This window comes from Rosa chinensis, chromosome 6, assembly GCF_002994745.2.
Source record: "Rosa chinensis cultivar Old Blush chromosome 6, RchiOBHm-V2, whole genome shotgun sequence".
NCBI lineage: Eukaryota > Viridiplantae > Streptophyta > Magnoliopsida > Rosales > Rosaceae > Rosa > Rosa chinensis.
In genome coordinates this window covers 14,509,480-14,536,993 of record NC_037093.1, presented here as the reverse complement: position 1 = coordinate 14,536,993, position 27,514 = coordinate 14,509,480, and the positions used below count along the sequence as shown (strand labels likewise).

Genomic DNA, 27,514 nt, shown 5'->3' with positions numbered 1-27,514 from the left:
GAATTTATAGAAGGTATAAGTACGAACCAGAGTTGAGTCATACCTTTAATGAAGTCTCTCTAGCTGAACTCATATATATTTGTAATGGAAATGAAGGATGATCGCTAAAGCATTACTGTATGTACATGTATGTGTGTGTGTGTGTATATATATATATATTTTAAAATTAATACATGTACGTATATATAGCTAGCTCTAAATTGGAACTATCATGCTTTTGGACAATGATGTAACAATAAAGATGATTGATCAAATTGCCTTTTCTTCCTTGTTTGAGTTTGCTCTTTTTAGACGCTATGCTCACTGGGGCATTAGGATACATAGTTAATTAAATATCTCCATTTCTTGTTGCTTTTGCCAATCAATCATTCAATTAATCAACCATTCCCCGATTTGTATCTCCCATCATGCAAATTTGTTTCTTTTCAATGTTTTATATCAAATTATTGTCACCATTTCTTGTTGCTTTTGCCAATCAACCTATCATTCTCCGATTTGTTCATTGCATGAACAAATTTGTTTCTTTTCGATAGTTATATATATCAAATTATTGGCGAGGTCACCAGTGTGACACTATCAGTACGTATGATGCTTTTTTCCTTCTTGTTTTTCCCTCTTAGACAAGAATATGATTGTGAAGTGAATCATGTGGATACAGGGAAATGCTGAAACCCCGCGTTTTTCACGCCAAAGATTTCCCCATCATCTTAAGTTTTTTTTTTTTTTTTTTTTAATCAGGTAACTCACACACCCATGCAATAGTATCCCAGCGCCAGGACACCTGCACCGACATTGCGGCGAAACTCAGGCAAAGCCAAACTAATCTACTGCACCACAGACTCACGAACCCAAAGGGTCCCACAAATCTGCGGCCACGAGATGGAGCTGGGATTCGAACGCTAAATCTGGGGGTTCCAAACCAGCCCGTTCAACCAGCACACCACACCACGTGGTTCCCATCATCTTAAGTTGAAATGTTGAACCAATGGTTTTAAATATCTTTTTTTAATTATCGAAATTTTGTGATTCATAAATCATAATATTATATCTTAATATATCTCCGAAACTAGTTTATATCCATCGATCTTCTTCTCTCAAATATCTATATAAATCCCTTTCCAAAAAAAAAAAATTCTATATAAATCCCCGTTAGCTACCACATGGTTTACTCATAAGCAAAACAAACAATTTTCGAAGCAGTGATTAGTCATTGTGCGTCCCATCATGGCCTTAGTAGATGTGGGGATGTTTGTTATGCAAGTCTCATTGGCAATAGTAGCAGCTTCAATAACAACCACCAGCACCCAAGTAGCAGCTGATCAAGCCAGCCTCTTACAGCCTCAAGCCAAGCCTAACTGCCCCGACCGTTGTGGTGACCTCACAATCCCATACCCATTTGGCATCGGTGACGGCTGTTACCGACAGTTGCCGGAACAAAATCACCAATTCAGCATCACTTGTGACCAGTCCACCAAACCTCCATCAGCGTACTGGACAAGTGCTAAACGCTGGACAAGTGCTAAAGTCCGGGTTACAAACTTCAACATTTCAGAGGGTGAGTTGCAAATTATGAGTTACATAGCGAAAGATTGTTATGACGCCCAGGGTAGTCGAACATACCGAACCACCCCTTTGCTCCGAGTTGATCCTCCTTTCACCATCTCCAGTCGCAAAAACAAGTTCTTTGCCGTTGGTTGTGACACTTACGCAATTTTTCGAGGTTTTCGAGGGGAAGAAGAGTTGGTAACCGGGTGCATGTCTGTGTGCACCACCCTTGGCGGTGTCGATTGGGAGTCTTGCACTGGCGTCGGCTGTTGCCAAACTCAAGTCCCGCATGGACTGAAAAACCGCACCGTGAGATTGAGTAGCTATAACGGCCACAAGGAGATATGGAGCTTTAACCCTTGTAGTTACGCTTTTATTGTGCAAGATGGCCTCTTCACATTTAATACTACGAGTTTTGAACTACTGAACAACATCCAGGAGCTTCCCATGGTACTTAACTGGGACATGGGAAACGTGCCATGCGAGGTAGCTGGAAAGAGAAGTATGGATTATGCATGCAAGGCTAATAGCAAGTGTGCTAATCGGAGAAATTTCACCGGCGGCAATGGTTACTATTGCCAGTGCTTGCCTGGCTACGAAGGAAACCCATATCTCGGTTGCCAAGGTTATATATCTTTACACCAATATATACAGATCTAATATATAGTTATATACGTATATTTATTTGTGATTCACTATGATACACACACGTACACACACATGTATTTTTTTTTTTTTTTATTGAACTTACTTATCCTTTCAGATATTGACGAGTGCTCGGCTGAAACTAACCCCTGCGAGAATGGAACATGCCTAAATTCACCTGCTGGCAATTACTCTTGTAAATGTCATAAAGGGTTCCGGAGTGATGGTCCATGGAAGTGCGTTCCCTCCCCCAAAGTTAACAACACTTCCTTGAAAATTTTATTGGGTATGTTTCTAGATCACGTAGCTATAGCTATTTATATATGGAATTACTACGTGACTGAAGATTCGATTTGTAAATGAAATCTATTTTATCAGTGTTGATGACCTAATTTATTTGAACAAATTATCTAAAAAAACTCGTATGGAATATATGCATGTACGTGTACCGTGTACGCATGTGGTTCTATATATTAAATCACGGGTTCACCAAATTTGTTCACTAAAATACTATTAAATTTATTTTACAAAATAATCAATGTTAATTTCAATATATATAATAAATGTCGTGTAATAGTAAATTCTCAATGAGTTAGGGTTGAATAAATAGATTACTAGTACATCTTTAGTAAACTAGATTTAAGCATGTATTTGTATAATTATATACCTTCGCCTTTATGGTAACACACCCTAACCTTATTACCTAGCTACCAAGAAATAACAATAATTGGATAAAAGATAAATTACAATGGTTAAATTTGGTTATGATTTCTCAGCTATGTACATGCAGGTATCAGTATAAGCGTCTTTGTATTGATGACTGGAATTTTTGGGATATATTGCGGATTCAAGAGGCGACAATTCGAAAGACTTAAAGCAAAGTACTTCGATGCAAATGGCGGCCCAAAGTTGCTAGAAAAATTGTCCACTCAAAAAGAATCTCTTGAGACAAAAGCCCAAATCTTTACTGCAGAAGTACTTAAGAAGGCAACAAACAGTTACCATGAAAGTGAGAAGCTTGGTGAAGGAGGCTATGGAACAGTCTACAAAGGTATACTCAAGGATGAAAGAGTGGTTGCAATAAAGAAGTCCAAAAATACTGCCCAGATCGAGAGTGACCAGTTTGTTAATGAGGTGGTTGTTCTCTCTCAAATCAATCATAAAAATGTGGTGAGGCTTATAGGTTGTTGTTTGGAGACACAAATGCCTTTGTTAGTCTATGAGTTTGTTGGCAACGGCACTCTTTATGAGCACATTCATAGAATAAATGGGAGAGAACCACTTTCGTGGGCGTTTCGATTGAAGATAGCCGCAGAAACTGCAAGTGCACTCTCATACTTACACCACTCGACATCGATCCCAATCATTCACCGAGATGTAAAAGCAACCAATATACTACTAGATGAGAAGTTCACCGCAAAAGTGTCGGACTTTGGAGCTTCCCGTTTGGTTCCCGAAGATCCAAATCAACTTCCAACTATAGTGCAAGGGACAATGGGGTACTTAGACCCTGAATATCTTCAATCAAACATACTCACAGACAAGAGTGACGTTTATAGCTTTGGAGTTGTCCTTGTAGAGCTACTCACAAGCAAAAAGGTGGTTTCATTTGATAGATCCGAGGAAGAGAGAAACCTCGCAAATGTCTTTGTTTCCGCGGCCAAAAAGGGTATGTTGAATCCAATTCTTGATGATGAAATAGTGAAGGATGGAAATTTGGAGATCATTGAAAAAGTGGCCAATCTCGCCAAAAATTGTTTAAGCTTAAAAGGAGACGACAGGCCTTCCATGAAAGATGTAGAGAGGGAACTGGATGGAATATTATTGCAAACTCTGGCCATAGAACCAGGGGTAAAGTCTCATTCCTCTGCCAAAGAGATAGACCACTCTCTTGAGTCGTCTTCAAGCGCTTTCGTTGTCAAGGTTGGTGGTGAAGATGAAGGTGATAACACCACCAATGTTACAAGTTACGACGTCAGCATGGAAAATCAAGCCCAAATGTTGAAGCCTTTTGATGATGGTCGGTAAAGATTCATTGGCGTGTTCACGATATATTGGATTAGGAAATCTAAACCAACGTCTGTCTAGTAAAATAAAAGTACGCTGTATTACAAGGTTAAGATGAAATCATGTAAGGGTGATTAATTAAAATTTACCCGCCAAATCACAAGGGTCTTTTTCATTTTATACATAAACTCTCGACTTTTTTCTTGATAATCATGTGATTTTGTAACAGTGCTAATTTTCATGGCCCGAGTCCAAGTGGTTCACCCGGCCTTTGATGATAATCAGTGTTATATTTCTGAACCAAAAAAATTAAAATTAAAAGAACCAAGAACTTTGTTTCCTCACAGGAAAAGGAAAACAAATAGGTTTTGGAACGGTTTTCAAAACCAATCGGGAAAAGAAATCAGTAGCCAAAACTTTTCCTTTCGCACAGGAAAAAAAGTTGTCCTGGACCTTATAAATAAGCCTTGTTCCAACCCCAAAGCCTCTCTAAATTGTTTTTGCACCATAAGACACTCAAAAACTGTTCACGATGTCGAACCAAGATGAGGGAACGAAGAAGGACTTCAGCACCGCCATTCTCAACCGCAAGAAGGCTCCAAATCGCCTCATTGTCGATGAAGCTGTGGTGGATGACAACTCCATCATCCAACTCCACCCGGCGACCATGGAGAAGCTCCAGCTCTTTCGTGGTGACACAGTCTTGATCAAAGGAAAGAAGAGAAGAGACACAATCTGTATTGCTCTTGCTGATGATACATGTGAGGAACCAAAGGTAAGGATGAACAAGGTTGTGAGGAACAACCTTAGGGTTAGGCTTGGTGATGTTGTTTCCATTCACCAATGCGCTGATGTTAGGTATGGAAAGCGTGTCCACATTCTCCCTATAGATGACACAATTGAAGGGATCACTGGAAATCTGTTTGATGCCTACTTGAAGCCTTATTTCCAAGAGACCTACCGCCCGGTGAGGAAAGGTGATCTTTTCCTAGTGAGAGGAGGAATGAGGAGTGTAGAGTTTAAGGTTATTGAGACTGACCCTCCTGAGTACTGTGTGGTTGCTCCGGACACCGAAATCTTCTGTGAGGGAGAACCTGTTAGAAGGGAGGATGAGGAAAGATTAGATGAGGTAGGGTATGATGATGTTGGTGGTGTTAGGAAACAGATGGCTCAGATTCGTGAATTGGTTGAGCTGCCTCTGAGGCATCCTCAGCTGTTTAAATCAATCGGTGTCAAACCACCAAAGGGTATTCTTCTCTATGGTCCTCCCGGAACCGGCAAGACTTTAATTGCAAGAGCTGTTGCTAATGAAACCGGGGCATTCTTTTTCTGCATCAATGGACCAGAAATCATGTCCAAGATGGCTGGAGAGAGTGAGAGCAACCTCAGGAAAGCTTTTGAGGAAGCAGAGAAGAATGCGCCATCAATCATATTTATTGATGAGATTGATTCCATTGCTCCCAAGAGAGAGAAGACTCATGGTGAAGTTGAGAGGAGGATTGTTTCCCAGCTCTTGACTCTTATGGATGGACTAAAGTCCCGAGCACATGTCATTGTTATGGGGGCTACTAATCGTCCAAACAGTATTGACCCGGCTCTTAGGAGGTTTGGAAGATTTGATAGGGAAATAGATATTGGTGTTCCAGATGAAGTTGGGCGTCTTGAGGTCCTCCGCATTCATAGCAAGAACATGAAGCTTGCCGAAGATGTCGATTTAGAAAGAGTTGCCAAGGATACTCATGGGTATGTTGGTGCTGATCTAGCTGCTTTATCTACTGAGGCTGCACTTCAATGCATCCGAGAGAAGATGGATGTGATTGACTTGGAAGATGAGACAATAGATGCTGAGATACTCAACTCAATGGCAGTAACAAACGAACATTTCCAGACTGCTCTTGGAACAAGCAACCCTTCTGCTCTTCGTGAAACGGTTGTTGAAGTTCCCAATGTTACTTGGGATGCTATTGGAGGTCTTGAAAATGTTAAGAGAGAACTTCAAGAGACTGTTCAATATCCTGTTGAGCATCCAGAGAAATTTGAGAAATTCGGTATGTCACCCTCAAAGGGAGTTCTTTTCTATGGTCCTCCTGGATGCGGTAAAACTCTTCTGGCCAAGGCTATAGCTAATGAGTGTCAGGCTAACTTCATCAGTATCAAGGGACCTGAGTTGCTCACCATGTGGTTTGGAGAGAGTGAGGCCAATGTAAGAGAAATTTTTGACAAGGCTCGTGCATCTGCTCCATGTGTCCTCTTTTTTGATGAGCTCGATTCCATTGCTACTAAAAGAGGTAGTAATGTAGGTGATTCTGGAGGTGCTGATAGGGTTTTGAACCAACTCCTTACTGAAATGGATGGAGTGTCTGCCAAGAAAACTGTTTTCATTATTGGGGCCACCAACAGACCTGACATTATAGACCCTGCACTTCTTCGTCCAGGACGTCTGGATCAATTGCTTTACATTCCTCTCCCTGATGAAGAATCCCGCTATCAGATATTCAAGTCTTGCTTGAGGAAGTCTCCTGTTTCCAAGTATGTGGACCTCACAGCTCTTGCCAAGCACACAGAAGGTTTCAGTGGTGCTGATATCACTGAAATATGCCAGCGTGCTTGCAAATATGCCATCAGAGACAACATTGAGAAAGATATTGAGAGGGAGAGGAGGAGAAGTGAGAATCCTGATGTTATGGAGGAGGATAAAGATGAAGTATCAGAGATCACCGCAGCTCATTTTGAGGAATCAATGAAGTATGCTCGTAGGAGTGTTAGTGATGCTGATATCCGCAAGTACCAGGCATTTGCAACCACATTGCACCAGGCGAGAGGGTTTGGAGCAGATGAGTTCAGGTTCCCCAGTGGCTCCGGCGCTGCTGTTGGTTCTGATCCTTTTGCAACTACTACTGCTGGTGAAGCTGATGAAGACCTTTATGATTAGTATTTTATTTTCTTATGTTGTTAGTCTTTTAATTTTCACTTTTTTTTTTCAAGTATCAATAAATTCCAGACAAATAAATCTGTAATCACATGTTAGAATTTAGTGTATTTTAGTAAAATAAAACCATGGTAATTTCAACTCCGTTATGACTTCGATTTCTTACATACATTTTAGTTCTTAATATTCAGTTATTCTGCAACACCTCCAATGGAATGTGAAAAACTGGTTAAAGTTTTTGCAAAAGCATGCTTAATTCTTTTGGAAGTGCTCATCATTTGATTATTCACTTTACCATGACAAATGGATCTTTAGTTTTTAGTTATTATTAATAGATAAAACCTCCCTTGGTTGACTGCTTTCTAAAATAGCTGTACGTTTCTTTGGTAACCCATGCTGTATGGCCCATAGTCAATACTGTTATAGTATAAGAAGTAAATGCATCACATGCTTTCACAATTTCAGGTAACTCGCGCGGAGTGTGACCATCAAGTGCTGGTTTGTCACTTTTCCCACACCGGAAACTCTCACACATGCAAATTATCAAGGGAGTCTATTATTATCTCTCTGCCAACACCAATGACCAATCTACTCCAATATGTTCTCAAAAAGTCCTTTTGGATTATAGACCATTCAATATACAAGCTTTTCTTGTTTTTTTTTTTTTCGCTCCAAAAGAAGTTAAAATTTATTAAATGAAAGAGAGATCAACATCAAAACTTGTTTGACACTATCATTTTTCACTTAATCAGCATACCAATGGCTGTATTTATATGAAGGGGCATCAGCTTTTGGGGATTGATTAGAGTAATATAGAGGGAGAGAAAGAGAGATGGAGAGCCATTGAAGATGGTGTTAGTGGTTTTCTTTGTATTGGTTTTGGAGATTAGCACTAGAACAGTTGATGGTGCAGTTTCTCAAAGTACCATGAAAAAGATTGATAGGATGAATAGGAAAGGCCCATACTTGGGTATTATAGTACCAAATTCCTTTGAGCTCACCCCTCTTCTTCAATCTGCAAGCTTTGTGGCTGATCAGAAGCTTCCCAGTTTGGATTTTTCAGGAAGAAGGTTTCGATTCGGTAGATTGGATAATCAAAGTGTTGTAATTGCTATGACAGGGTTGAGCATGCTTAATGCAGGAGTAACAACTCAAATATTGCTTACCCTATTCAAGGTGAAAGGGGTTGTGCACTATGGAATTGCAGGAAATGCAGATCCTCAACTCCAAATTGGAGATGTCACTATCCCTCAGTATTGGACTCATACAGGACTTTGGAATTGGCAGAGGTTTGGGGATAGTCCTGATGATTTGTTATCTTTGGAGTCATTCGGAGACTACAGCAGGGATGTTGGTTACATAAAATTTTCCGAATTCAACAACAAAACAGAAACTGAGAAGTCTGTTGATAATTTTCTGAACAATGCGTGCAACCGGAAGAGATCTTCCCAGTTTATGGCACTCCTGAAGTTCGGCAGCACGCCTTTTGGGTCCCTGTAAACAAAAAATATTTTGCTCTTGCTCAACAACTACAGGATTTGAAGTTAGAGGGTTGTGTGAATACAACTTGTTTACCAAGAACACCAATAGCGGTGAGAGTGCAAAGGGGGATGAGTGCCAATGTGTTTGTTGACAATAGTGCATATAGACAATTCTAGAACTCCAAGTTTAATGCCACTGCAATTGACATGGAAAGTGCTGCAGTAGCTCTGGTCTGTAAGCAGCAGAAGACATCCTTCATTGTGATTAGGGCGCTATCAGATTTGGCCGGGGGAGGTTCCTCTGTGTCGAATGAAGCCTCTACTTTCGCATCATTGGCAGCTCAAATTGCAGTCATTGTCGTGCTCAAATTCATTTCCTTGTTGTCTTCCTAATTTCACCAAAACACGATAGCTCCACTGATTTTTACACAGTATCATCATTCATCAAGCAATTGATATTATTATCTGTAATTCAAGTTGTTTAAGCATCTTTTCGCGACAATTTTTTATCGCAACCTGTCTGCTGCGTCTCCTAGTAACAAAGGAATAAACTCTGCACATGAGAGCTAAAAAATAAAAATAAAAAATAAAAAAAGGCTATATTTTATACCTTTAAATCATATTGACTTGGTTTCTCTGTTAATAGCAAGATTTGAAAACTTTTCATGAATGCATTGGTTAATTAGCTGCACTTACCCTTTGAAATTCTGCAATTTAGTACCATATCTCATTAATCTCCCACTCACCGAAGTTTGATGTACAGCTGCAAATGTGATTTAACCCCTGTGTCTATTACGGTGATGGTAGCTGTGGTTAAGTTCGATCAGATCATATAATTACAAAGCTGGCGTATGCATAACAATAAACAATAATATTAATTCTCAGTTTCTGAAAGAAATTAATGAATTTGACATGTATACCTTCCATAATAGTGTATACTTTCCATTTACTAAACGTTTCTGTAAATGTCTTTTCCCTTTTCTTTTTTTGTTTTCTCTATTAAACAGAACCCAATGAATTTGACATTTCTGTGAAAATGTGAAAAGAAAGGGACCATTTTGAACATCAATAACAGGAGTGAAATTTCAAATACTAAGTCCAAGGCTTGGAGCTCCAGGTCTTGCTTGATTGGAACCTCCCATCTCAGCTCTCAGGCGCTTGTGAGGTCTGTTTTCTCCATGACATTTTTATAATTTTTTTTTATAGAGGACCTTATTATGTTTTTGGTCCCCTGGTTTGTTCTGCTAGACATTTTTTCTCTTTTGTTCTTTTATTTCAAGTAATCTGACTTAGCTGTACTATTAGCTCTTTTTTGGATTTCATGTCAAAACTGTTCTAATGATCACAACTATCATACGACCCTGAATTAGCTAGGCACTACTCCATGAGCAATGGTAAGGAAAATTTCACCAATTGTATGTTAAGACTTAAGACTGTTCAATCTACAAAATTTCCATCTCGGATGATGTCAATAATTTCTGCTTAAGAATTTAACTCAATGGGTGGAAAACAATAGATCTATAACTTTTGTTGACAACATGTACTAGAAACTTTCTAAAGGATGAAGTAAATGATTAGTGATTTTTCTCTTTTATCTTCTTTTGATCCAGGACTCAAGCTGCATGTATTCTCTTTTTTTGTTGCCTTGTTGAATCTTTCAATTACCTCGTTTGCAATTTTGAAATGTTAGCAGCTTCAGTGATTTACTTTTGCTAAATCAAACAGGAAAACCTATCACCACATGGTAGCTGCCAGCTCGATTTTTCACATCTTTCTTTCTTGTATGTCTGCTTGCTGTTGAGTTATCTTGCCACCATCGTCTTTTTCTTCTATTAATTTATTTTCTTCTTCTTCGGGTGATTATAAACATTGAATTAAACATGAGGAAGAAATTTTGCTTATCTATTGGACCATAAATAGTATCTCTTTATTTTTTTTTTATGGTGTTTCCCCTTTATATCTCATTATTTCTGCTTGGCAAATTTCCGTTCACTTACTAATAGTAATTTTCTGTAGAGAGATTGACTCTGGAGTAGGAGAAAAATGGCGAGGAGAATAGCCAAGAATGGTGGTATCAAGGAAGAGAGACCTTCTTTCTTCAAGGTCATTCTTCCTGGTTACAACACTGAACAGTTGGTAATTTTCCAACTACAGATGTGTCTTAGTTTCCTACGTTGTCTTGGATGCTGTTGTTACTCTGTGATTGTTTAGAGTAGTCTCTTTTTGTGTGCGCCTAATGTTATGTGCACTTATAAATTATCTATGAACTACATAATTCTGAAACTTCAGTTTCTGTTTTTGTATGTGTTCTTGAAGAGGATTCCACCGCACTTCCTAGAGCATGGTAGAAATGACCAACCTGAAAGGGCAACTTTGACATGGAACATGTCTTTAGAGCGTTCGTGGACTGTCAAAGTGTGCAGAACAAAAGAATGTGTGTATTTCAAGGATGGGTGGCGGAATTTTTTAAATGATAACTCAGTGAAGGAAGGTGACTTCCTAGTGTTCACCTATGAAGGGGAGATGCATTTCAGCATACATGATTACGAAAATAATTGTTGCAAGAGAGGCGATTTTCCTACTAATAATGAACCACACGAAGAATCTGCCCCTGCTAAGAGTACTAAAAGGAATCCTGGTAGTCCAAAGAAAGATTATTCAGGTATCCAGTCAGATGTAGCTAACTATATCCATATTACTACTGGAACTCATTATCATATCATTTCTGATGTTTACTTTGGATGTGAACATAGCTGAATCTTTCCGGTCCAAGTTTCCTCATTACACAAGATCTATCAAGAAAAAATATTGTGTGGTAAGTAAGCCAACCTTTTAGTTCACTTTCATTTTAGTTTACTATAGCTATCTTTAGCCAACTAATAGATATACTTTGATTGATTCTACATTGTAGCCTTCAATAGGGTCTATTTAAGGTGATCAAATTGTACTTGAAGTTAGGAACGCTTATATGAACTTTCTGCTCTGACTTGATGCTCACACCTACATTTTATTGATTGGTTGTCACTCTTGCAGTACTCAATTCCCACAGCCTTCTATAGGAAGTATCTTTCTGCACGCAACTATGAAGTTGCTTTCCTGAAGATTTCAGGGGGAACCAAATGGTACAAAGTGAAGCTTGTCCCTTCCCTTCAAACAGCCTTCATGTCTAAAGGGTGGTCTGTGTTTGCGCATGATAACCAAATCGTGGTTGGAGATGTTTGCGCTTTCGAGCTCTTGAAAGAGAACAAAATGGTGGTTCACATTCTCCGGAAGTGATCACTGTCAAGCAGTTGGGATGTGAGCGTTAAGGGTTTCTAACTGATCAGACATATGCAAGCATTGTAGCGACTTGCTGACTTCTATTACTTGTTAAGTAGTTATATTGAATTGGATTGTTTTGCATTGTATTCACTATTATATCAGACATGTAAGGAGTTGGAATTGCTGCAAGCTTATGCTAAAATTGCACTGAATTTTCTAAGTAATTGGCTGCAGACATATGCAAGTATTGTAGTGACTTCTGTTACTTGTTAAGTTGTTATGTTTGATAGGATTTCTTTTCATTGAATTCAGTATTATATTGGACATCTAAAGGGTTGGAATTGCTGCAAGTTTATGCTAAAATTGCACTGAATTTTCCAAGTAATTGGCGGCTTAAAGATTAATCTCCATTTACTACAGTCTACTGCACAATACTCGCAGAAAGAAATGGATTTATATTTTTCTTTGGATTTAATCATCAATAGATGAACAGACCCTTAATAATTTAGCAAGTTTACACTTTAGTTGAATGCTTCTAAAATAGCTGTGTATGTAGTAAACCATGTTGGATGGTCCATAGAAGAACTAGGCCTCTTATATATAAATCTGGTATATGTATGGTAAATGTATCACATGGACTAGGATAACTTTTTCCAAAGTTCTCACGTTTTCTGGTTCCTCAAACACGCAGTAGTGTGACCATAAAAGAAAAAGGGCGAACATGCATTATGGTAAATTGTCACTTTTCCCAGAAAGGAAACTCTTCACACTCATGCAAGTTAAAAGGGGTAGTCTATTATTATCTGTCTGCCAACACCAATCCCTCCAATATGAATTTTCCAAAGATGTACTTAAAGTTGATCGAGATGGGTCTTCTTCTTTTTTTTTTCTTTTTTTTTCTGTGAATACTCTTCAATTTGCAAGCTTTTCTTGTTTAACCCTAGAATTTTTTACTTGATCTGCATCCCAGTATCTTATTAGCCTCCTACTCAACTGAAGTTTGATAACATGTGTGACGTGATTTCCGTGTTATTTATGGCAATGGTAGCTGTAGTTAAGTTTGATCATATACATTTTCACTCTGCATATGATAGAGTAGATTCATTACTCTTTGTCCATGTATCCGTATGTGGACTATTACAAAGCTAATGCTTGCATAAAGCCATGAACCATAATAGTAAGGCTGTAAGTAATATCCATTAATTGTATTAGGTGCCAGTGGAACCAGTTCAGTAAATGCCTTTTTCCTTTTTCATTTTGTTTTCTTCATTGAAAGGCACCCAATGAATTTGACATGTATGTGTAAATGAGAAAACAAGGGACCATTTTCAACATCAATATCAGGAGTGAAAACTAAAGATCACACTCTCAAGCTTCAAGCTTCAAGCTCCAGCCCTTGCTTGACCATTTTGAACCTCCCATCTCAGGTGCCTCTGAGGTCTGTATTCTCCATATATATAACATAACTCTCAGTGTTTTCTCCATGAGATTATGTTTCTTGTTTTTTGATTTCAAATGTTTGTGTATTGTAGTTGCTTCTTGACTTAGAGGTAAACTGATTAGGCTTTTTGGATTTCATATTTCATGTTAGAAGGTACTAGTCCATGAACAATGCCTCAACAGTACGAAACCTTTTATCTTCTATGGTAAAAGTCACTCGTGAAAATATAGATCTTCCATGTTGATAACTTCTGCACAAGAATTAAGCTTAATTCGAGAAATACAAACAATCTATAACTTCATTATTGGTGTTCTTTGCCGTTGGTTATCATGAACTTCTGTTGTCAAGATGTACTAGAAATTTTTCAGAAGTTTGAAGATTGGTGATTTTCTCTTATATCTGCTTATGAGCCAGGACTCAAAATTTTGCTTGATCTGACCATACATTGTACCTCTGTGTTCTTTGCTGGTGATTCCCCTCTGTATCTGTGTATTTCTACTTTGATTCCGCTCTGGTCAGAGAACTTCGGCACACCAATTAAGCCTACTTCTTGTGCAGATTTTTCAACATCGTCGATGTAGTGTATGTAGTTGCTTCTAACATGATATATGAAATCCAAAAAGCCTTATCAGTCTACCTCTAAGTCAAGAAGCAATTATAATACACAAAACCATTTGAAATCAAAAAACAAGAAAAACAATAGAGGAGCCGGATCCTAGTAAATTCTCAATTAGTTACCAATATATAGTACTTTTCTGTACAGAAACTGACTTTGACATATTGACATAGGAGAAAAATGGTGAGAAAGAATGGTGTCAAGGAAAAGAGGCCTTCCTTCTTCAAGGTTATTCTTCCACGTTACTCCACTGAACGTCTCGTAAGCATGTTCACTACATCTCTGTCTTTAATTTCCTGCATTGTCTCAGATTCTGTTGTCACTCTGCAACCGTTTAGTGAAAAATCTTTTTGTGTCTGCCTAATGTTATGAGCTCGTTTATATTCTCTTCCATTTACACAATCCTCATACTTTAGTTTCTGGTTTCCTTTGTGCTCTTGAAGATGATTCCACCGCAGTTCTTGAAGCATCTTGGGAAGGATCTATGTAGCAAGGCAACTTTGAGCTTGAACATGTCTTCACAGTGTTCATGGAATGTGAAAGTGACTAAAACAAAGAAAGATGTGTATTTCAAGGATGGGTGGCAGGAGTTTTTAAACAATAACTCAGTGGATGAAGGCGACTTCCTAGTGTTCACCTATGAAGGGAAAATGCATTTCAGCATAGCGGTTTTCGACAGGAGTTGTTGTGGAAGAGTTGATTTTCCTAATGAAACATTCAAAGAATCCATAGTTGCTATGACTACTAAAAGGCCTTGTGGTAGACCAAGAAAAGATAACTCAGGTATACGATTAGATTTTGCTATATATGTACATGCTGGAACTCATGATCATGATCATGTCTGATCTGCTACTTTTTATTTTGCATGTGAAGCTGCAGATAACACAGCTAAGGAATCTGCTATATCTTTCAAATCCAAGTTTCCTCATTACAAAAGTACTATTAAGAAAACTTATTGTGTGGTAAGCCAACCTTTTACTTGGCTTTCATTTTCATTTAGTATAGATTTGTGAATGATTATATGAACTTCCTGCTGAAATTTGATGGCTGTTGTTGTGAGCTTCTCTTTCTTTCCCCTACATTTTATTGATTAGTTGTCACACTTGCAGTACTCAATTCCCACCACCTTCTACAGGGAGCATCTTGCTGCAGGCAAATATGAATTTGCTTTCCTGAAGATCTCAGGGGGAAACAAATGGTACAAAGTGAAGCTTGTCCCTTCCATTCGAACAGCCTTCATGTCTAAAGGGTGGGCTGCGTTCGCGCGTGATAACCAGATCAAGGTTGGACATGTTTGCATTTTCGAGCTTGTGAAAGAGAACAAAATGGTGGTTCACAATTTAACATTCTCCGGAAATGATCAAGTTCAAGCTATTAACAGCATCTGATGAGAGCTTCAAGGTTTTTTGACTTACTAGACATGCTATTATTGTAGTTTCCTGTACTATTGTTATGTTGGATTGCTTTGCATCTATTCAGTATTATGTTGGATTTCTGAGACACTGGTGCAGAACTTATATTGCACTGAATATTTCTTCTCTACTGTTGCTTTAGTCGTTTAAGTCATGTCATTGGCCGGTCAAGATACTCTAAGCTCTTAAAATTCTTTCAACTTTGCAGCTGGAATACTGAAAATCGTGGCTACTAATAGCCATTTGTCTGGAACTCTTGGCTGCATTTTACCATCACGGAATAACACCACCCCGTTCCTTAACTAGACTAAACCGTATACCAAGATTTCAAAGACTATGCATTAGCTGTTCCTCATGCTTTTGATACATTGATGGAGAAGGAACAGGGTGGTGCGATACCTTGGATTCACGGTGTCTTATTTCCGAGATAAATAAAATGGTTAATTGCACTATACAAATTTTCAGTACATGGTGTTTTACAGATTGCACCCTACTGTTTAAGAAGTTCGAGTCTTTCGACTTGTCCTCAGAGCTACTTTAATGTTGAGATAGTATGGATTATACCAAGTACAGAAAGGGTCGGGCAATGATACAATTTCAGCAACAGTAGGTACCACCTGTTACATTTCTTGTGACGCGTACATAAACATTACACAACCAGTGGCAGAACAAAACATTATAGATGAACTGATGCATGTCACTGAAAAAAAGAAGATGAGAAGAACAGAAACACAAGCCAGGAGGACGGACTCTAAAAACTGAGAGAAAACTTCAACCAGACAACCCTCCGCGGCCACGGAAGGTTAAAAACCCCTTAGTCCAATCCCATATCTGCAACCTTGTGACTGAAAATAATATCAAATTGCATAGACTATTTCCCCGCTGCTGTCAATGTCAAGGTCGTCAGGATCTGTATCAAGATCCTCCTCCATGTTGTCGATGTCCAGGCTGCCAGCAAGATACTGGTTGAGATTGTTGGTCCCAGCCGCCGGTATTGTAGCCTCAGCAATTATCTGCATGATCTCATCTATGCTTTGCATGGGTTGATCAGGCTCTTCAAACTGGCTGTTCATCGTGTTTTCAACCATGAGATCTGCTGGAAGGTTTTTTAGAAACCACTCATGGTTCCTAATTTCAGGAATTGTTATCCTCTGTTGCAGACAATGACATTCAACCAGATTCAAAATTAGAAAATTCCTGTGTCCATACATATTTAGATGTTGAAGAGCAAGATAATGAAAGCATAAATTCGGTAGGCATATAGAGATATTTAAAACAGGATGCAGTCTATAGTTCTACAAATATTCTGAAACGAGATCCTCGCATGCCAGAGACACAGAGAAGATGATAATAGTAAGTAAATACATGACCTCACTGGAAAGGGGAGAAAAAAAAAAAAAATACATGATCATAACTAACTGTTACCAGACCTCAAGAATAAACAAGAAGAATGTAGATTTAATTGGAATATAGACTAATGTATAGGTGCAGGCAGGTAACACATATACAAAGAATGTCACCCACCTTCTCCGGCTCAGCCACAAAAATTCTTGAGATCAGATGACGGCACTCTGGAGATATATGAACATAGTCAGGAATTGAGTACTGGACACTCGTTATACGCTGCAAAGAAATCCAATTATCTTAGTCAACACAGTAGAACTGCCCAGGCTCGATATTAAAAAAGCGCGAGGGCGGAATTACTTGTAAGGTGGAAAAAATTACATGTATTGTCTTGCGGAAGTTCTTAGGCTCCCCAGGATCCTCAAATGGGTATGCGCCCACCAACATGACATATAAGGTCACCCCACAAGACCACACATCTGCAATCTGAATGACATATCAACACAGAGAACTATTAGCACGATGTATTCAATTTTTCTCAGACCAAAGAAAATGTAATCAAATAATTACGTCATAGCACGGATACAGGAAAGAATGTCCTTCATCCATGACTCTATAAAATTACATGCATCAGTCCCCGTACTTTGCCTTCTGACACCAACAAAATATTACACTGATTATTGCATTTCAAGCCTAGGAATTTTAGTTGATGTTTATAGCTTCATATTGCTTCAATACAATGACTAAAATACATAGAAGAGTGTATTTGTTTGGAACACAATGGAAAATCTAGGATTTCAAATCAATCATTCACACCCAATTTTTTACCTTGCCATCATATTCTTTCTTAAGTAACACTTCGGGAGCAATATATGCAGGGGTGCCAACAGTTGATTTTGGTTGGGAATGTAGCACCGAAGACTGAGACAAGAGACAAAGCCTAATTAGATGGATATAAGAAATATAAACATTACAAACAACGAAGGTAACAAAACAGATAAGAAATGAAGGAATTGCAGACACCTAAGCAAATATCACAAAGTAATAGATACTTCACAATTCTGAAGTCTCCACCATTACAGAAATTACAGAACATGCATATAAGCATTCAAACAGCCATGTAGTACCTTTGAATAGCCAAAGTCGCATATTTTTAAACGAGGAGCAGGACTTCCATCTAACAATGTGTTCTCCAACTTCAAGTCCCGATGGCACACTTGCTTCATGAAGAACAGAAAAACAAATCCACTTTGAAATCTAGTTGTATATATCATGTACTAAAGAATCAAAATAAAGATGAATGACTTGGTTTGCATACCATTGCATGACAGTAACTAACTCCTGATATAAGTTGTTGAAAGAAGAAGCGTGCCTGCAATAGAAGTACATTACAAATTGGTTGGAGGCACTACTAGAAACAACATAAATGTTGTGGATAAGTACCTCATCCTCACTGAACCGCCCTGCATTGCATATCCGCTCAAAGAGCTCTCCTCCAGATGCATATTCCATCACAATAGCCAGATGAGTCGGTGTCAATATTACCTACAGTCAAGTAGTGATATTATTGAACTCTGTGGAGGACAATGTGTAATGTGATGTTAAGATTTAACGAACCTCTTTGAATCGGACAATGTTAGGATGCCTCAATGACCTGTGGTTTATAATTTCCCTTTGTACATTTTCATCTATCTGTTAGAGAAAAAAGAATATATATAATTAGAGAGAATCAATATTGAAAGGACAATATTTGAAGCTACCGAGAACAACAGTGGGAAATCACCCTGACAGGACAATGAAAAATTAAAAACTCATCTGGTATCAATGAAGATATCTTGGCTGATCAAATGACAAGTTTACTATTGGTATTGACAACAAGTTTTATTGACACTCAAAAAATAAAAAATAAAAAAAATACTTTTCAAAATAATTTAAGGATTTACAAATGAATGCAAGAATAAGATTGTTAAAACCGACCAAAACAAGTGTTTCTAAGTTAATTTCTATTATAGTAATGAGAACCATTAGTCTGCAGTCCACAAGAGTTATCAATGCCAACATCAAACTCTTTGGCAAATCAACTGAACTGTTCACAATTTGCTAATTATCATCAGGCCAGACCTCAGTCAGTTGATAGAGTTGAAACACAAAATCTTTTTTTTTTTTTTTTTTTTTTGAATAATAAGGGATTAGGCGATATTAGCTCCTCGGAGGCAAACGATGTAGGGAACAAGTCCCACCCTCTATCCCAAAACACAAAATCTAAATCACTAGGTGTTTACTGTATACTTGACAGCCATTGGGCCTCGGGTTCTTCTTAGTTCAGCATTTCTATTTCGCAACCATTGGCAGGTCACTAATTCTTCTAGGATTTAAGTTTTTCTTGTTCTAGGTCCTAGCTTTGTTCTCTTCTGTGAGCTTTCAGTTTCCATGAGGTTTCTTTTAGTGTGATTTTCTTATCCACTGCTGTATAATTTCTCCTTATCCTTACCAATAATGTCTTATTTCTATTCAAAGAAAAACTATGTACATGGTTATACAAAAGAAGAACAACGCAAACTCCTTTACAGTTTACAAGTAAGAAAAGTAAGGTCAAATTTCATTTCTTTCTTTTTTTTCCATGGTAACCCCACAGTTTGCCAAATGGCAGATGTTTTACTTCCATCATCAATTTGATTGCTGAGTTTCAAGCTTTTTCACCAAGAACATCCCAAGCAGCCAGAATGTCCACTAATGATACTCAACTACAAAACCTCCCTGATATAAATGGTATTAACTTAAATAATTGACAAAAGGGCACTCAGAACTCCAAAAAGAGGTTGTCATACCAGCTCACACCCAAGCTCAACAATCAAACAGCATCAAGTTCAACATATTTGACAGAATCACCTCCAAAGATAAACAGTGAAGTCACATTGAACAAAACACTTCATATTAACAACAAACAACCAAAAAAAAAATCCAAAAATTTGAATCTTATATTAGTCCTGTATCTGTAACTTCCAGAAAAGGAAAAAAAAAATGGCTCAAAACTGGAAAGACAATATTCAAGTTTCAAATATAAACAACTGCTTGTATTTGGAAACTTACTAAACACAACAACCATGAAAACCAATGCCTTTTATGAACAACAAAACCAACTTGAACCCCAAATCACAAAATGCAATGAAACAAGAGAACCCATCAATCCCAAAACTACACAAAAGCCAAGAAAGCCTTCAATTTCCTAAAATAGACAGAAACAGAGGTAAAAAGAAAAAAGGAAAGTGAAAAAAATAGATAGATAGAAGTGAGTAAGTGACTAACCTTCTCACCTCTCTCTATGTATTTCACAGCAACAAGCTCCTCAGTCTGCTTGTCCCTCATGAGCCTCGCCACCCCAAAATTACCCGACCCGATATCTTTAACCAGCTCGTACCGATCGCTGTCATGCATGATCGGCATATCCATACCGGGCCCAACTGTGAGCATAGAACGATCCATCCCTCACTATATAAATACACCAACAAAGATCCCCAACTTTCCCAAAACAAACAAATCCCAAAAACCCAATTCAGTCCCTTCTCTGCTCTGAGAGCTCTCTCTATTACATTATAGACAGTGACGGTGATGCTGACCAATTGATCGAACACGGTGGTGACGTGGAGCGAACTGGACCACTGGATTGATGACAGCTTTGGGTGGGTGGTGAAGATAGAGACGGAGATGGGTTCGACCCCGTGAAAAGCTTCACCCACCTCAAAAATGGGGTCTTTGGATCAAAGAAGCAAGCTTTTTTCAATTTTTCTTCAAAAAAAAATTCTGGGTTTTTTTTTTTTTTTTTTTTTCAGGGGACTAGTTGCAGAGGGCTTAGGTTAAAGCTCGTGAACCCAACCATCTTCTTTATCTCTCTCCCTCTCTCTTTCTCCGAGTACTTGTGCTCCGTTTTTCTGTGTGTAAAGCTCCAACACGAAAGGTCTGAGTTTTTTTTTTTTTTTTTTTTTGGTGGGTGATTTTTTTGGGGTTCTTTTTTTGTCAGATGGTGATATTTATATTATCGACTGCGTACTCCAGTTTTGGACAGATCATCTATTCATTGTGTCTCAAAGTCAGTGAACTCTGAGATGGAGTACAATTACATGTATGCCCATGTTGTGTTTCGTAAATAACGAGGTTGTCCGCATTAGGATAAGGCTTTTTTCTGTTTCTTACTTTCTTTGGGTTCATGACTGTTTCCTTGCATGGAATAGGGATGATGATGGTGGCTCAGCTCTGGATGTGTTGCCGAAATTGGAAGCAAACAAATCTGAAAGAGAAGGTTGGGGAGGTGTGGACAATTTAGCACCATGAAAAATTAGGACAGTGGAGTCCAGTCTGGTTGGCCTCTACCAATGATTGGATTTCACATCTACGAGTTTTTATCGACTTGATCAATTCCAACCATTTTTCCATATTTTAATTTTTCTCTATTTTATAGAAAATTGAGTTTTTTTTACTCCAACAGATTCCTTATAACTATCTATATTTTAGGGATAGTGAGGAAAGAGAAAACAAAATTTCCTAAATTTACAGCAATCTCTAAAATTTTAGAGAAAAATTGTGGAGATTTTAGAGATTGCTGTAAAATAGGGAATCTGTTGGAGTTGGAGAAAAAGCTAAAACTTTGACTTTTGTTTCCCTATAATACAGAAATTATAGGGAAGCTGTTGGAGTTACTCCTAGTCACCTTCATTATGGCATCATGATGACTAAACTCGATGAAACACCAAGTTTCTAATAGTGGTAGAAGTAAATACAAAGACATACCGCACAAGCTATGCTTTAAAATAAGTGAAATAAGTAAATTCACTAGTGCAATCAAATAAATAGTTAGCAAATTCTTCTATGCACTGACAGTGAAAGTGAACTAGCAATTTCAACATATCTCAGCTATTGATATTTATAGGCAACTCTTTTTCTTTTTTTTAATAATAAAAAATTATACTTGATATCATCTGACTGTCCATTTCTGTTTGTGCAAGTAAACGTTGATGCACTGAATACTCTAAATAGTGTGCTAGCTAGTGATGATAATTCTTGTAAAATAAACTACACAGAGATTGACAAAAATAGACATTTCAAAGAGATGACTACCGACTACAAATACCGCCAATCACCTGACATAGCCACTAATTATATACCAACTCATGACAGGTCGACAGGACCACTGCTACCCAAATGGATGGATGTACTCTCACCACCAACAGCAGTCAATGAAGCTCGATAAGATCGAAAAGAATCGAGCCACCATCACTCTCTTGAATCCTAGATCTCTTCTCTTTTTTATCTTTCTTTACCTGATATAAATGTAAGTATTTGTAAATTGTTTTTTATTTACCAAATTTAACGATAGTGTTAAAAATATAAACTAAATACATAGACATACCTATGCGTTTGAAAAGTAAATTCACTAGTACAATCACATAGATAGTGTGCTAGGACGTTACAAGGAGATGACGAACAACTGCAAATGCCGCCAATCACCTGACGTAGACGCGAATAATTACTCAATACCGACTCATAATAAGACCACCGTTGCTCAACTGGATTGACGCACTCTCTCAAAAAAATTTAAAAAAATTGAGCCACCGTGTCTCAAAACCTCGGTCTCTTTCTTCTTTTTGTTTCTTTATTTGATGTAAATATAAAGTAATTAATTTTAAAAATAAAGTATTCGTAAACAGTTTTTTTTTTTTTATAATTTGATGATACAGTTGATTCTCGTTACACCTTACTTTAAGGATTGAACTATCGATGTTATTCTTAATTTACCTCCATAAACTCAACTCCACCTCTCACAATCAAAATAGTCATTGCTAACCTCAACTTTGACCTAAAAATTGTCAAGCTAAATCTAAACATTGATGGGTATTCGACCGTGAAGGCGATCTTTGCCACTCACTCAAACACTGACATCGACTTGCAATGTCGAGCCTATATTGCACTGCCTCTACCAACTAGCAAGAAGATCAATGAGCTCATCTTTCACTTCTGATTATAGTTTATAGTAACGTGTTGGTAAAACTAAAAATACATGCTTTTTCTTTTTAAGTCTAAGGCTATTTTAAAGCAAAAAAGCATAAACTCTCTCAGCTTAACTAATCGAAGCAACTTATTTCTTACTGTAGCTCTTTTAGTTTCAAGTTACCAAACACTTTGTTACTGTTCTTAGTACTATAAGTATTTATAAAAATTCAGTTTACCAAACACTCAATTATTTTACTTATTAGTCACTTATTTTTATGTCATAGCACAAGTCAGTTTATCTTATTTGCATAGCCATACCAAACTGGCCCTATATCACAAGAGAGGAGATGTTTATTACTCTGTTCATGCCATCTTGAGGTGCAGCTTGCCTTTTATGACAGTTCCTTACTGTAATACGATCCCAACTCATTTTGAGAGACTTCTGAGAGTCTCTCAGAGAGACTGTTTTGTAAGTAGCTGATCAAATAATTCTCACACTTGCTATGAGACAAGGTTGTGTAAAATTTAAGAATAAACTTTTCATAAAACAGTCAAACCAACAAATTTGTCTGACTATCTAATAGAACATAACAATGTGTATGATTGACTGTATGATTAAAAAGAAACTTATGGTATTTTGGATTTTTCTTGCCTCAAAGTGTTTAATTTGTGATTTATATGTTTTTCTGAAATATGATTGGTGAGATTAGGGCTGTCACTCGTTCGGTTCGAATCGGTTATAAATATTACCAACTTCAAAACCAAAGCTTTCGGTTTTAAAATTGAGTTACCAATTACCAACCAAAATTTTCTGTTTTTAATCATATCTACCAAATTTAGTATTTCGGTTTTCGGTATTACCAACTTTAGAACAACTAATTCTTTGTAATAAAAATTAGAATGAACAAAACTAAGTTTTTCAATTTTATAGACGTAAAATTTGTATTCATCTACTAATTCTAGCTTTATATTGTATATATGACATCAAGTTTTAGCCAGTTTCATTAAAACTAGGTTATTTGACAATCTTTGACTAGGTTACTTAAAATACATGTACTATTAATGTAGTAGATGTAGTAATGTTCATACTATTATGAAAATTTTTATGTTAATTTCTTAATATACATGTATGTGTATTGAAAACTGTAGTCTATAAAGCTATTATTTATATTTATCGGTAGATTTGGTATTTACCAAAATCAAACCAACTTTTTCAGTAATTTTTTATTTCGGTTCTATCAGTCTCGGTTACCAAAAAGTCGATTTACTAAACTTAAAACATCGGTTGGTATTCGATCTGTTTAGTAATTACCAAATCAAGTGGCAACCCTAGGTGAGACACATAAACAGCTCAACTTAAAACTTTCTTTTGTCTACAGTATTGAGATAATATGGGTACAATTGGAAATTTGTGACTAATCTCCAAATAGCAACCATATGCAATCATCAAGCCTTCCACTTCCCCCAGGTAATTGAAAAACCCTCTCATCCCCAAAACCCTCCTAAATTTCACAGACATGCTTCTGAGCACAGCTCCTGACCTCACCCTTTCCACTGTCACTCTAACCCACTCCTCCTCCTCCTCCTCCTCTCCCCTCCCCCTTTTTCGCTCCCTCACTCTCTCCCCCACTCCCCACCGCCGATTCTCCTCCCCACCCATCATCTCCGCCCTCCAATTCCGCCGCCCTCACGCCCTCCCCGCCTCCACCGCTCTCCTCCAACACCTCCCGCCCGAGCAAGACGACCAGGATTGGGATTCCAGCAATGTCGCCCAGAGCGACGCTTTCGATTTCGAGAGGTGCTTCGCCTCCACCGACCTCAAGCACCTCGCCTCGCCCAACCTCGAGGTTCGCGAGCTCGATGAGCTGCCGGAGCAGTGGCGGAGGTCCAAGCTCGCTTGGCTCTGTAAGGAGCTGCCGTCGCATAAGTCCGGGACTTTGATTCGGATTCTCAATGCCCAGAAGAAGTGGATGAGGCAAGAGGACGCCACCTATGTCGCCGTGCATTGTATGCGAATTCGCGAGAACGAAGCCGGATTCCGGGTAAGTTTCGGCGCAGCTTTCGCTTCCGCAATTAAGCTAAGTAGAGATTTTGTTTGTGGCATGGAGGTAGTTGAGTTTTTTTTGTGTTTTTTTGAAAAATGTGTGTAGGTGTATAAATGGATGATGCAACACAAGTGGTACCGATTTGATTTTGCTCTTGCTACCAAGTTGGCGGATTACATGGGGAAAGAGCGGAAATTTGCGAAATGTAGGGAGATTTTTGATGATATAATTAAGCAGGGGCGTGTGCCTAGTGAGTCTACATTTCATATATTGGTTGTTGCATACCTTAGTGCTCCGGGTGAAGGTTGCTTGGAAGAAGCGTGTAGTGTTTACAATCGAATGATTCAGCTCGGAGGTTACCAGCCGCGGCTTAGCTTGCACAATTCTCTGTTTAAGGCTATTGTGAGCAAACCAGGGAGCTCTGCGAAACCTTACCTCAAACAGGCCGAGTTTATATTTCATAATTTGTTAACAACTGGACTTGAGATTCACAAGGACATTTACAGTGGCTTGATTTGGTTACATAGTTATCAGGATACTGTCGATACAGAGAGGATGGCATCGTTGAGGAAGGAGATGCAAGAAGCAGGGATTGAAGAGGGCAAAGAAGTGCTTGTGTCTATCTTGAGAGCGTGCTCAAAGATGGGGGATGTGGAGGAAGCAGAGAACACTTGGCTCAGACTTCTCCGTCTTAATGTAGGTCTTCCGTCACAGGCGTTTGTTTATAAGATGGAAGTGTATGCAAAGGTTGGAGAACCCAAGAAGTCTTTGGAGATATTCAGGGAGATGCAGGAGCACTTGGGTTCAGCCAATGTTGTGGCATATCATAAAGTCATAGAAATTGTCTGTAAAGCTAAAGAAATTGAACTTGCAGAATCCCTCATGGCAGATTTCATCAACACTGGTTTGAAGCCTTCCATGCCAGCTTATATAGATCTAATGAACATGTACTTCAACTTGAGCTTATATGACAAAGTGGAATCAGCCTTCTCCCAATGCCTTGAGATATGTAGACCTAGCAGAACGGTTTACTGTATATACTTGGATTCTTTGGTGAAAGTTCGTAATCTTGATAAAGCTGAGGAGATATTTGACTACATGCAGAGTAATGGGGCAATAGGTATTAATGTCCGTTCCTGCAATACCATATTAAGTGGATACTTGTCAGCTGGAGATGATTTCAAGGCAGAGAAAATATATGGTCTGATGTGTCAGAAGAAATATGATGTTGATCCTCCATTGATGGAAATAATCAACTCTTTCTTGAGTTTGAGAAAGAAACAGGTTAAGAGACATATAAGCATGACGCTGAGCAAAGAACAAAGAGAGATATTAGTAGGTCTACTGCTGGGTGGTTTGCAGATCGAATCAGATGATGACAGAAAGAATCACATGATCCGTTTTGAGTTCAGTGAGAATTCTAGCGCACATTCTGTTTTGAGGGGACATATATATGATCAATACCATGAATGGCTCCATCCTTCGTGCAAGCGCAGTGAGAATACTGAGCACATACCATATAAATTTTCCAGCATCTCACATTCTTATTTTGGTTTCTATGCCGACCAGTTTTGGCCCAATGGCCGGCGGATGATTCCCAAACTAGTCCACCGATGGCTCTCACCATGTGTTCTTGCATACTGGTATATGTATGGGGGCTACAGGACTGCATCGGGAGACATATTGCTGAAAATAAAGGGAAGTGAGGAGAGTGTTCAGAAGATTGTCAGAACCTTGAAGGCAATGTCTCTGGAGTGCAAGGTGAAGAGGAAGGGGAGAGTGTTTTGGATAGGTTTCCTGGGAAGTAATTCTACACTGTTCTGGAAACTAACGGAACCTTACATTCTAGATGACTTGAAACATCTTCTAAAATCGGATGGGGAAAGCTCAGGGAACAATACAGTTGAAAATGAAAACATCAACTTCGCTAGTGGGTCTGACACCGATGAGAATGCCTCTGATAATAGTGATGATGATAGGAATTAAATAGTAGTGCATCATTAGTCATTCTGGTATTCAATTCTGCCAGCATTAGGGCTTTCCTTGCCCCCTACTGGAGTTGTATATACAAGGTTCACAGAGAATAGATGAGTCTAATGATTTTGTAATGCAACTAAATGATCTCTGTTGGATCCTTTTGTTCTAGAATGGCTTGATCTTTTCTGCAGTGATTGCTTTTTTTGCTAAGCAGGCTTGGATGTATGACAACTTTAGGTTTCTGAAGGCATTTCCTTGTTGATTGAACAGATAGATTCTTTGCTGCATACAATGGTTTTTGACTTTACGTTTGGATATATGACAAAAGTTTGGGAATGAGTGTTCTTCTCTATTAACTTGGGAATCAGGTTTCTTCATTAGTAACTTGGGAACCAGGTTTCTTCTTAGCTTAACAGATCTTTCCTGAACATACGTTTTTGTATTTAAATTAAATTGAAGAGGGCCGATCCGCTAGTGTGCAAGCGTAGATTCAACATGTTATGTGTCCCATCTTAGTTTTGCCATTTGGCTCTAGGATATAGTGATTCAAGCTCGCAAATCAGTTGGTATACAATTCAACTAGTATGATGTGTGTGTGTGTGTGTGTGTATTAGAAGAAAAATACAAAACAACAACCGAAAACCTATAGAAACACCCACAACTAAATTGGTCAAGATTAAAAGCCGAGGATGCCAATAGAGGAAAACTGTTCCTTCAAATGAACTAGTATGATGGTATGAAACCTACTATTATTCAGTTCATTTTGACGATACAATCTGAATAAAAAATAGCTAGAAAATGTGTTGCATTCATATTTTAGCTGTTC

General features: G+C 38.2%; 6 protein-coding genes and 1 pseudogene across 8 annotated transcripts; 6 read left to right on the top strand and 1 right to left on the bottom strand.

Annotated features, from left to right (window-relative positions):
* Positions 1–1,159: 1,159 nt before the first annotated feature.
* Positions 1,160–4,379, top strand: LOC112169373 (wall-associated receptor kinase 2). Its single transcript, XM_024306400.2, has 3 exons — positions 1,160–2,170; positions 2,309–2,476; positions 2,981–4,379. Exons 1-3 carry the CDS (start codon positions 1,225–1,227, stop codon positions 4,216–4,218), a joined length of 2,352 nt encoding a protein of 783 aa, XP_024162168.1. The 5' UTR covers positions 1,160–1,224; the 3' UTR covers positions 4,219–4,379.
* Positions 4,380–4,605: 226 nt separating this feature from the next.
* On the top strand, positions 4,606–7,276 carry LOC112169372 (cell division cycle protein 48 homolog). Its single transcript, XM_040509223.1, has one exon. The coding sequence runs from the start codon at positions 4,730–4,732 to the stop codon at positions 7,127–7,129; it is 2,400 nt and encodes a 799-aa protein (XP_040365157.1). The 5' UTR covers positions 4,606–4,729; the 3' UTR covers positions 7,130–7,276.
* Positions 7,277–7,851: 575 nt separating this feature from the next.
* Positions 7,852–12,174, top strand: LOC112170868 (annotated as a pseudogene).
* On the top strand, positions 10,651–11,883 carry LOC121049948 (B3 domain-containing protein Os01g0723500-like). The gene is made up of 4 exons (XM_040508439.1): positions 10,651–10,743; positions 10,897–11,269; positions 11,361–11,422; positions 11,641–11,883. Exons 1-4 carry the CDS (start codon positions 10,651–10,653, stop codon positions 11,881–11,883), a joined length of 771 nt encoding a protein of 256 aa, XP_040364373.1.
* An 821-nt stretch (positions 12,175–12,995) lies between the features above and the next one.
* Positions 12,996–15,467, top strand: LOC112171978 (B3 domain-containing protein Os01g0723500). 3 transcript variants are annotated; one of them, XM_040508667.1, is made up of 5 exons: positions 12,996–13,306; positions 14,073–14,186; positions 14,369–14,708; positions 14,799–14,887; positions 15,035–15,467. In XM_040508667.1, exons 2-5 carry the CDS (start codon positions 14,106–14,108, stop codon positions 15,311–15,313), a joined length of 789 nt encoding a protein of 262 aa, XP_040364601.1. In that variant the 5' UTR covers positions 12,996–13,306; positions 14,073–14,105; the 3' UTR covers positions 15,314–15,467. The 3 variants fall into 3 exon arrangements, with proteins under 3 accessions (XP_040364601.1, XP_024164885.1, XP_024164887.1); XM_024309117.2 differs by having other exon boundaries at positions 13,003–13,306; positions 14,099–14,186; XM_024309119.2 differs by having other exon boundaries at positions 13,009–13,306; positions 14,099–14,186; positions 14,805–14,887.
* A 289-nt stretch (positions 15,468–15,756) lies between these two features.
* Positions 15,757–20,689, bottom strand: LOC112171977 (serine/threonine-protein kinase SRK2E). The gene is made up of 9 exons (XM_024309116.2): positions 19,988–20,689; positions 18,299–18,373; positions 18,125–18,226; positions 18,000–18,053; positions 17,809–17,901; positions 17,510–17,602; positions 17,063–17,167; positions 16,862–16,960; positions 15,757–16,488 (listed from the first exon to the last, which is right to left on the bottom strand). The coding sequence occupies exons 1-9, from the start codon at positions 20,162–20,164 to the stop codon at positions 16,195–16,197; spliced, it is 1,092 nt and encodes a 363-aa protein (XP_024164884.1). The 5' UTR covers positions 20,165–20,689; the 3' UTR covers positions 15,757–16,194.
* Positions 20,690–24,085: 3,396 nt separating this feature from the next.
* On the top strand, positions 24,086–27,006 carry LOC112168795 (pentatricopeptide repeat-containing protein At2g15820, chloroplastic). The gene is made up of 2 exons (XM_024305714.2): positions 24,086–24,708; positions 24,817–27,006. The coding sequence occupies exons 1-2, from the start codon at positions 24,184–24,186 to the stop codon at positions 26,695–26,697; spliced, it is 2,406 nt and encodes an 801-aa protein (XP_024161482.1). The 5' UTR covers positions 24,086–24,183; the 3' UTR covers positions 26,698–27,006.
* The last annotated feature ends 508 nt before the right edge of the window (positions 27,007–27,514 follow it).